This window comes from Bos taurus, chromosome 24, assembly GCF_002263795.3.
Source record: "Bos taurus isolate L1 Dominette 01449 registration number 42190680 breed Hereford chromosome 24, ARS-UCD2.0, whole genome shotgun sequence".
NCBI lineage: Eukaryota > Metazoa > Chordata > Mammalia > Artiodactyla > Bovidae > Bos > Bos taurus.
In genome coordinates this window covers 42,799,364-42,808,439 of record NC_037351.1, presented here as the reverse complement: position 1 = coordinate 42,808,439, position 9,076 = coordinate 42,799,364, and the positions used below count along the sequence as shown (strand labels likewise).

Sequence of the window (9,076 nt, the reverse complement as noted above, 5' to 3'; positions counted from 1 at the left end):
GCCACCTGAGGGCCTCCAACTGAAAGGAAGCCCTGCCCTGAGTGGAGTGGGCTGCTCCCCGGGAGGTAGGGCACTGTTAGTGAAGCAGAGTCCAAAAGACAGGGGAGCACTTAGGTTAATCGTGTACAGGCTAAGACAGGGGAGCACTTAGGTTAATCGTGTACAGGCTGTCTATGTTGAGTGCTGCAAGTCCATTAAGAGATGGCACCTGGAAGTCCCGGGTGTAGGGATGAAAGCACACCGTTCCTAGCCCCTAATTCCCAGACACAGGTGAACACGTAAGAGACGGTGAGGTTTATTTATTTAGCCCTTTATTTATGGCCCATGAGTTCTTTCATGTCCTCTCTGGTCCGATGTTTGGGCAGGGATGCCAGTTCCCGCTCTTCTGACGCCCTCCATCCCAGATGACAGACAGGACAGTCTGCCGCCCCTGTGAGAGGACTGTCCCCACACTTAGACGGGACTCTCCTGGGCGGCCAGGAGACACACCAGGCTTGGAGAAAAGACCTCTGAGCCTCGGTGTCCAAGGCAGGACATGCCTCTACTCGTTGACCTCTTCCTCGTCATCCTCAAAAGCTTCCTCGCCCTCATCGGCTGTGGCGTCCTGGTACTGCTGGTACTCGGACACCAGGTCGTTCATGTTGCTCTCGGCCTCGGTGAACTCCATCTCGTCCATGCCCTCGCCCGTGAACCAGTGCAGGAAGGCCTTGCGCCGGAACATGGCCGAGAACTGCTCTGAGATGCGCTTGAACAGCTCCTGGATGGCCGTGCTGTTGCCAATGAAGGTGGCCGACATCTTCAGGCCCCGGGGTGGGATGTCGCACACAGCCACCTTCACGTTGTTGGGGATCCACTCCACGAAGTAGCTGCTGTTCTTGTTCTGGATGGCCAGCATCTGCTCGTCCACCTCCTTCATGGACATGGGGCCCCGGAACACAGCAGCCACGGTCAGGTAGCGGCCGTGGCGCGGGTCACAGGCTGCCATCATGTTCTTGGCATCGAACATCTGCTGGGTGAGCTCGGGGACAGTCAGCGCCCGGTACTGCTGGCTGCCGCGGGCGGTGAGTGGGGCAAAGCCAGGCATGAAGAAGTGCAGGCGTGGGAAGGGCACCATGTTCACAGCCAGCTTGCGCAGGTCGGCATTGAGCTGGCCCGGGAAGCGCAGGGAGGTGGTTACGCCACTCATGGTGGCTGACACCAAGTGGTTGAGGTCCCCATAGGTGGGGGTGGTCAGTTTCAGGGTTCGGAAGCAGATGTCATACAGCGCTTCATTGTCGATGCAGTAGGTCTCATCTGTGTTCTCCACCAGCTGGTGCACGGACAGGGTGGCGTTGTAGGGCTCCACCACCGTGTCCGACACCTTGGGCGAGGGCATCACGCTAAAGGTGTTCATGATGCGGTCAGGGTACTCCTCGCGGATCTTGCTGATGAGGAGGGTCCCCATCCCAGACCCGGTGCCGCCACCCAGCGAGTGGGTCAGTTGGAAGCCCTGCAGGCAGTCGCAGTGCTCACACTCCTTCCGTACCACGTCCAGGACAGAGTCCACCAGCTCAGCGCCCTCCGTGTAGTGGCCCTTGGCCCAGTTGTTGCCGGCGCCAGTCTGTCCTGGGGTCAAGCAAGAGAGGGGACGTGATTCAGACAGGGCTACAGGGATTGCTGTGAGGGGCCATCAGTACAGTTAAGACAAGTCATGAAGCGAATAGATAACAGAGTGAGAGGTGGGCCCCAGGCCCTCAGCACTGCTGGAGCACAGGAGGGTGGCTGGCCACTTCAGACAAGGGAAATCTGCCAATTTTAAGATGTACTCACGTTCTGACTTGGTAATTTCATTCTTACTCTTAAAAAGATAATTCTCCCGCAAAGTAAAAGACAAGGGAACAAAAAGCATAAATTAAGAAAACAAACTTCTTTTCCCTATCCTTTGGGCTCTCTTGAATTTTGAACTAGGTACAAATACTTCCTTTTCAAAACAGTAATATGTTCCCTCCTTAATGGGGCCCCTCGTTCATCATCATCAGGAACTATATTTTTTCCATTAGCTCATTTATCCGAGTGTGAACATCAAATATTGCCAGATTGAGACCAGGTTTGGCATCCACATTATTCCTTATTCTTTGTTTTTACATATATATCAACAAACACTGAGATATTTTGTTCGCATAAACATATAAATAGAATTAACTGTATTCTAGCAATTTCGTTCAATTATTTGATCTTCAGAGTTAAATGCCAAAAACTAAATACTGATCTACACCATCAGAAAGTATTTTTAACCACCTTTCAGCCCCAAAGTCAAGTTTCTGGAAAGCAGAATTGGAAACACCTGACTTGCATCAATAACTTTCCTTCTACAGCAGAAAGATTCCAAAAGGCTTTGCACCAGATTTACCTGATGTTCTTTCACTGAAAGGCTCTTTGTGTGGTCTGGTATACTTCAAAAGGTTGGAAATTTTGAAATCTTAATTCCAACACAACGTTGCCAGTATGATTTTTAATGAAATGTTTCAAATATATTTTTGTCAATGCTTTAGGCTGCAGATATAGCTCATTCAGATAATGAAAACTATTGGCGATGTAGCCTAATTGGCAAGGCAGCCCTGTTACCAGGTGGATAATCCAGATTGCACCTGTGTGGGTGCTCAGTTGCTCAGTCATGTCCAACTCTCTGCATCCCCATGGGCTGTAGCCCGCCATGCTCCTCTGCCCATGGAATTTTCCAGGCAAGAATACTGGAGTGGGTTGTCATTTTCACCTCCAGCGAATCTTTCCGACCCAGGGACTGAACCAACGTCTCTTGCATCTCCTGCATTGGCAGGGGGATTCTTTACCACTAGCACCACCTGGGAAGCCCAGATTGCACCTACTTTCTATCAGAAAAACATGCTTTAGTTTTCAACTCAAATCAATACGTTAATATGCATTTTAAGGGACATTAGAAAAACCATCAAGAACTGAATTCTAGAGCACATGGTAAGGTACATTACAAAAAGCAATAAAAAAGTAAATGATGCACAGACCTATTTAATGACAAGTTAAAAAGATAAGGCACTGCTGTTTCCTGTTCATTGGTAAGAAGGCAGTGTGGGGTGCAGCTGAAAAACCCAGCTATAGAGGAAGTCAGGAAGGCTGTTTAAGGCAGTATATTTCTTTAGTATGTGGGTATTTCAAATCTGGTTTTGAAAAGAAGAATCATGTATTATAAAAAATGAAAAAATAGATCCATTAGCTTCTTTATCAAAGTTTCCCTCCATATGGAACAAAATAGACTGCGGTGGTCCCATGGCTGAAGGATGAGGGGGCAGGGCGTTTGGCTATGTCAGGTGGGCTCAGAAAACAAGAGGACCTGAGGGGTCAAGGCATTGCTGGCACTGCACTGTGCTCACCTCTCCCCCTTACACCAAAGACATTACCCTGATTTCTGTCTACACCTGCTGGTGGCAACAATTCACCACCATCCCACCCCAACCCCCATGCAATGATGAGGGAAACACAGCTGGGGGTGGTGACACAGCGGGATGGACCACGGAGAATGGTGGTGCCTCCTAGCACCACAGCAGAAGGAGGCACTGGGCACTCGGGGGCGGGGCCCACTCAGGACACCCCTGGAACCTACAGTTACCCCTGGAGGCCGGCCTCAGACCAGGACGGAGTCTTAGCTCAAACGTCTTTGGATCTTCCACAGCATTTGTCAGTGCTAAGTTCAGTGGTGCAAAATGCAAGTCTGTAGAACAGAACCACCAAAATGCTGTGATTCTTCAGTAAGTTTAAGAGGTACTGACTGTTAGTGATGAAACATCTAAAGTCCTACAAAGAGAAGAGGGAACCACCTAAATACTGTGAGCAGAGTGACATCATCAAGGCTAGCGAGCCTGGGCTGAGAGGGACAGACTCTGGAGGGCGGCCCTGCTTTCTACAAGGAGCACAGCCCCTCGGAGGTGCCTCCCCCAGGAGGTGACTGCATTCTTGCTCACAAACATTGCCTCTCCACAGTGAAACCTGGCTGGGTGCCTTGTATGAGGCTGGAGTACCGTCATATCCTGCCTAGGCCCCCAAGACTCCGCCACCTCCCCCTGCAAGCCAGCACACAGCTGGGCCAGCTTCCCACCTGGAGCTGGGGTAGAACTGATGCCCCTTCACAGCTGCCCTGAGGACAAGGACTGAAACCACGTGGAAACCAATGACTGGGGGGCAGTGGGGACTCAAAGTGATACACAGCCATGGTCAGTGGAGCCCCTCGGCCTGGACCCTCTGCTGCCTCCAGTTCACACAGTCCCTTGGTCTCCTGGGTGTTTACAGAGTGATCAGATGTGAAGTTTTCTCTGCCTTCAACCAAGAGGAGGAAGCTGGAGGCTTCTGAAAATATTTTGCCACTGTCTCATAGCAACAGACGTTCCCAGTTAAATATTTGGGGCTCAGGAGTTGAACGTCTTCTGCAATCAGAGGTTGGGACATTAACCAGCGGCTCCAGATTGTAGAAGCGATGCTGTAGTGATCCCCGAGGCCTCAGAGCCCAGCCCTGGTTCACCTCCAGCTCACACAGGGTGTGGGTTAAGTCTTGGGGCTCCAGGCTCTTTGACTCCCTTCCAGCCCTGAATCTGGGAGAGAAAGTTATATGTACAAAGAAGCCTGAGGTCCACCTTCCTAGAGCTTTGCTCTTTCCCACAAAACTCTCTCCACTAACAGGCATAGCTGCCATGCAACGAGCAGTTTGTTAAGAAAAAGGTGTGGCTTTCTAAAGCATAAACTCAAATGCAGAGAACTTTCATTTTTTAAATTATAGTTACTTCAAGTCAGTGTTTATTTTAATCACTTCAAACTATATCTGAATACCGAATGACACTTTTTAAAAAATTCACCCACCCTGAAGGCAATGGGGTGAAACTATTTTCACCTACTGTGAATCCGCAGGCAACTCAGACTCTTTTATTAAGTGGATAATGACTTAAAAACAATTGTTGAGCCAACAGCACACAGAATGAGTTCAGACATGCTGGTCCTCTCAGTTCTCCATGGCCAAACATGTTATTTTCTTAGTTAAAAATAGTGTCAACTGTTAAAAATCACTCTTGTAGCTATTTCATATAGATACAGTCTTCATTCCCCTAATCTAGTACATATCTTTTAAGGCTGTGAGCACTGCTGTCTGATAACGACTTTCTGCAGTGACATTGGACAGGGCATAGCTAGATGTATTTGAGCTATGCCCTGTTCAATGTGGTGGCCACCAACCACACTTGGCTACTGAGCACTGGAAATGTGTGGAGTACAACTGAGGAAGTAGACTGATTTTATTTAACTTTAATTAAATTTAAATAGCCACATGTAGCTAGTGGTGACCACGTTGGTGGCAGGATCTAGAAGCACCTTTGCTTGAGAACAATTACCGAGTCAAGTTTAGGAAAAGATAAAGAATTTAAATCTCCCCACTTGTGGACTATAAAAGTATTGGTAATTTAGATTTTTTTTGCCGTAATAAAAGGGGCACCAGAGCCTTTTCTCCTGGTCTATTTGAAATATCAAAGGTGACAAAAACCCTTGAACAAATTACTAGAAGCTTCACCTGTTCCACTACTTGTGCAGGTTGCCACGGTGATGGGGAAGCAGATGATGCCACGAGGTCTTTTATACATCATGAGCATGTACCTTGCTGAATCATCTTTATAACAGGTCACAAGGCCTGAGTCCAATCCAAGGGAATCAATTTATGTACCAATAAGATCTCCCAAGATTCTGCCTTGACTCCCCAAAACCATGGCTCCAAAGTGATGGAGGCTGGTCACATTAACAGTGCCACTTCATTACCTTTTACATAATTTTCTTTAGGAGTCTGCAGAGGAACAGGTGCTATAATCATGTTCTGGGTGAAGAAAGAGGAAAGGAAGATTTGCCCAAACCTGATAAAACAATTCATATGGAACTAGCTTTCGGAAAGAAAGCAGAACAGCCTATAGACAATGGAAAAAGAAACACAGGTATAAACACACTGACGACCAACATAGGAACCACAGACAAATTATTATCGTCTTTTTATGCTAGTAATTTATGAGAGGGAAAAAAATGTATAAAATGTTTTGAAATCAAGAATTATTACTAGTAAGCATCTCATTTAGAGAATCAAAGGTTACTTTCCTTCAAGAAGCTGCCTTGTGATGGGGCTGGCGACTGTTGATTTCCATTCTAAGCTTTTCTATGCCATGTGATGTTTTTAATCTTGCCCACAAATTAGCTGGATGTTTAGAAAATAAAAAAGAGGAAGAAGAAAGCAGGAAAGACGGAACCTACCAAAGATGAAGTTGTCAGGCCGGAAGAGCTGACCAAAAGGCCCGGACCTCACGCTGTCCATGGTGCCCGGCTCTAAGTCCACCAGGGCGGCCCTGGGCACATACTTCTGAGCTGGAAGAGAACGGAGCCCACCCATGAGAGTCAGTCTCTGGTTCCTGGGACAACACACTTCCGCAGAGCAAGTCCCACCAGCACAGCCGCCTGCGATGTACAAAGCAGGCTTTCTTAGGGTCACAGAGTCTCAGCCCTGGGGGAGGGGAGCCTCAGAAAACACAATCCACCCTGGACTTGTCCGGGTGAGGAAGCCAGCCCAGGCATAGGGCACAGGAAGTTCCCGGAAAAGGCAGGATGAGAAGCGAGGTCTCTAGACTTCCTGTCGCCTGAATTTCCCAGTCCTCCTTCGTGCACAGTTCAACTTTTTAATTCCGCAGAAATAACCCATACCTGTTGCAGTGAGCAGCCATGCTGCCAGGACACTTTTGCATCTCTCTCCCTCACACGCATGTGAACCCACAAGCAGGTCTGTGCACCTGTTTCAGGTGTGTCCACGGCTGTTTCCTGGGGGACTGTCTTCATTTCTGGACAAGTGAGCATGTGCTCATGCTAACAGGCAAGAAGGTTCCTGTGAGGGTGGGGTCACAAGGACTGCACTGGGAACTGTCCTACAACTCCTGTTCTGCTCCTCACACACCCAGGCTGAAGACAGGGTGGCCTGGGGGTGACCAGCAAGTGCCATATATACTGGCCTTTTCTCAGTGCCATCCAGGAATCTCACCACTCATGCCTGCTCTTCCAGACCTTTTGTCATAGCTGCTTAATGAATAAAACCCCATGGTTTATGTGTCCTGCTCTTCCCAGCTCTCCTGTGGATGACCAGCAGTGACTCTAAAGACAGCGTGATAATCTCTGAGGCTGGGGACACAGGTGGGTATATTGAGCGGCAGCACCTGTCACATCCTGGGTGTTTTTTCAACATCTTCCTTTTGTGTTTGTTCTGTGAATGTCATGTATCACTTTTACAATAAACATTGTTACAAAAATAAAGTACATAAGTAACCAGGATACCTATGAAGCTCCCCAGGACAGGGCTGGTACTATTCTTAAACCTGGATAAACCACAGCCTGGAGTTTTTAACTAAACTCGGCCAGACAAAGACCCTGTCCGTCTGGAGGTCCATCTTCCAGTGGGCGTAAAGTCTTTCTGGAGGTCTGCAAAGGGCTAGAACAATCTTTTGAGGTAGTGTTTTTCAAATTTTGAGCCAAAAGCCTTCATTAGGAAAGAAATTTTAGACCGGAAAAAAAAAAAAAGAGCCGGACGTGCCCCACTAAGCTGATTTCACAGCACCAACAGGTCAGGTTCAAGAGCTCAGACCAGGAGAGGCCAAGAGCCTGTTTGAAATCAACCGACGGCGGATTTCCCGCCCCAGGGGGAGTGAGGGAGGAGCCGGGCGCCGGGCTACATCCGGGAGGATTTTTCCAGCGCGAACCACCCACGCGCCGGGGGGCCCACGGGTGGGGGCAGGGGATGGCAAGGGTCCCACAGGGCGGTGCCGGGGTCCCAGAGAGGGATGGACGGGGGGATGGCGGGGTCCAAGGGGGATGGAGGGATCCGGGGGGGGATGGCCAGGTCCGGGGGGATGGCGGGGTCCGGGGGGGAAGGCGGTGTCTGGGGGGGGGTATGGCAGATTGCGCCACTCACACGAGGACTCGTTGTAGTAGACGTTGATTCTCTCCAGTTGGAGCGCAGAGTCACCCACGTAGCCTCCGGCCGGGTCGATGCCATGTTCGTCGCTGATCACTTCCCAAAACTAGCAAAGGGCGGGGCGGGGGACAGACGGTCAGCCAGGGTCCCCCAGGGCCGGCCCGGCGGGCGGGGCGCGGGGAGCGGCCGCCAGATTCCAGGCGCACTTCAGCCGCTCCGGGGCCTCGGGGAAGGGGAGCAGCAGGGCAGAGTCCCCGTGACGCCCCCTCGGCCGCCCGTGCCCCGCATGGCCCCGGCCCGAGGGCTTGGCGGGGGGGGGAAGCGCCCACCCACCTTGGTGCCAATCTGGTTCCCGCACTGGCCAGCCTGGATATGCACGATCTCCCTCATGGCCGCTCAGCGCTCGGTGCTCTGACGGCGCGGCGACTGCTGCCCGGGCATTCGGGTCCCCCACCCGGCGCCGGCCGCCCCTCCCCGGCCCTCCCCCGGCCGCCCGGGCCAATGGCCGGGCCCGCCCCCACCCCCAGGCCGCGCCCCCTCTGCCCCGCGGTCCGGGCGCCCTGCCCACACCCGGCGTCCCCCAGGCACCCGGTCCGCGTGCTCTTTCCTAACTCCTGAGCCAGACCAGGTCCTCCCCTCCCGCCCCCGTTCCCCCTGGCCCCTCCGTCCCCGCCCCCACTCCGCCCCATCCGTGGGTGCGCCTCCATCCGCTCTTCCCCGCCTCCTCTCGCCGCCCCCCAGACCTCCCCCCGCCCCAGGCACCCCGCCCCTGCGCGCCCTCGGGCCGTCCTCCCCGGGTAGCCTCCACCCTGCGCGGTCCCAGAGGGAGAGCCGACCAGCGAACAGTGGAGGGATGCCCGCCTGGAGGCCGGGCGGGGAAAGAGCGGGTTCCTGGGGCGCCCATCCGAGCGGGCGGGCGGGGAAGCGAAGGACAATTTTCCCCTAGTACTCCCCGGTTCGCTACGCCGCCCGGAGGAAGAACGAAGACTCCCCGCGCTTCGGTCCGGCGGAGCCGACTGGGGAGGCGCGCCTGCACGGAGCCGCCGGCGTGGGTCCTGGGACCGCAAGGTCAACACGCGCCGCGGGTTCAAA

General features: G+C 52.2%; 1 protein-coding gene across 1 annotated transcript; it reads right to left on the bottom strand.

The window, feature by feature from the left end:
* Positions 1-294: 294 nt before the first annotated feature.
* TUBB6 (tubulin beta 6 class V) lies at positions 295-8,430 on the bottom strand. Its single transcript, NM_001046373.1, has 4 exons — positions 8,318-8,430; positions 7,982-8,090; positions 6,283-6,393; positions 295-1,605 (listed from the first exon to the last, which is right to left on the bottom strand). The coding sequence occupies exons 1-4, from the start codon at positions 8,372-8,374 to the stop codon at positions 542-544; spliced, it is 1,341 nt and encodes a 446-aa protein (NP_001039838.1). The 5' UTR covers positions 8,375-8,430; the 3' UTR covers positions 295-541.
* Positions 8,431-9,076: the final 646 nt, after the last annotated feature.

What these genes read in the sequence shown, in the direction of transcription:
- TUBB6 (NM_001046373.1), bottom strand. Translation starts at nt 8,374, where the DNA reads ATGAGGGAGATCGTGCATATCCAGGCTGGCCAGTGCGGGAACCAGATT. An exon ending in CTACTACAACGAGTCCTCGT is followed by an intron (nt 6,394 to 7,981) that starts GTGAGTGGCGCA and finishes GTTCTCTTCCAG; the next exon opens with CTCAGAAGTATGTGCCCAGG. An exon ending in GCCTGACAACTTCATCTTTG is followed by an intron (nt 1,606 to 6,282) that starts GTAGGTTCCGTC and finishes GCTTGACCCCAG; the next exon opens with GACAGACTGGCGCCGGCAAC.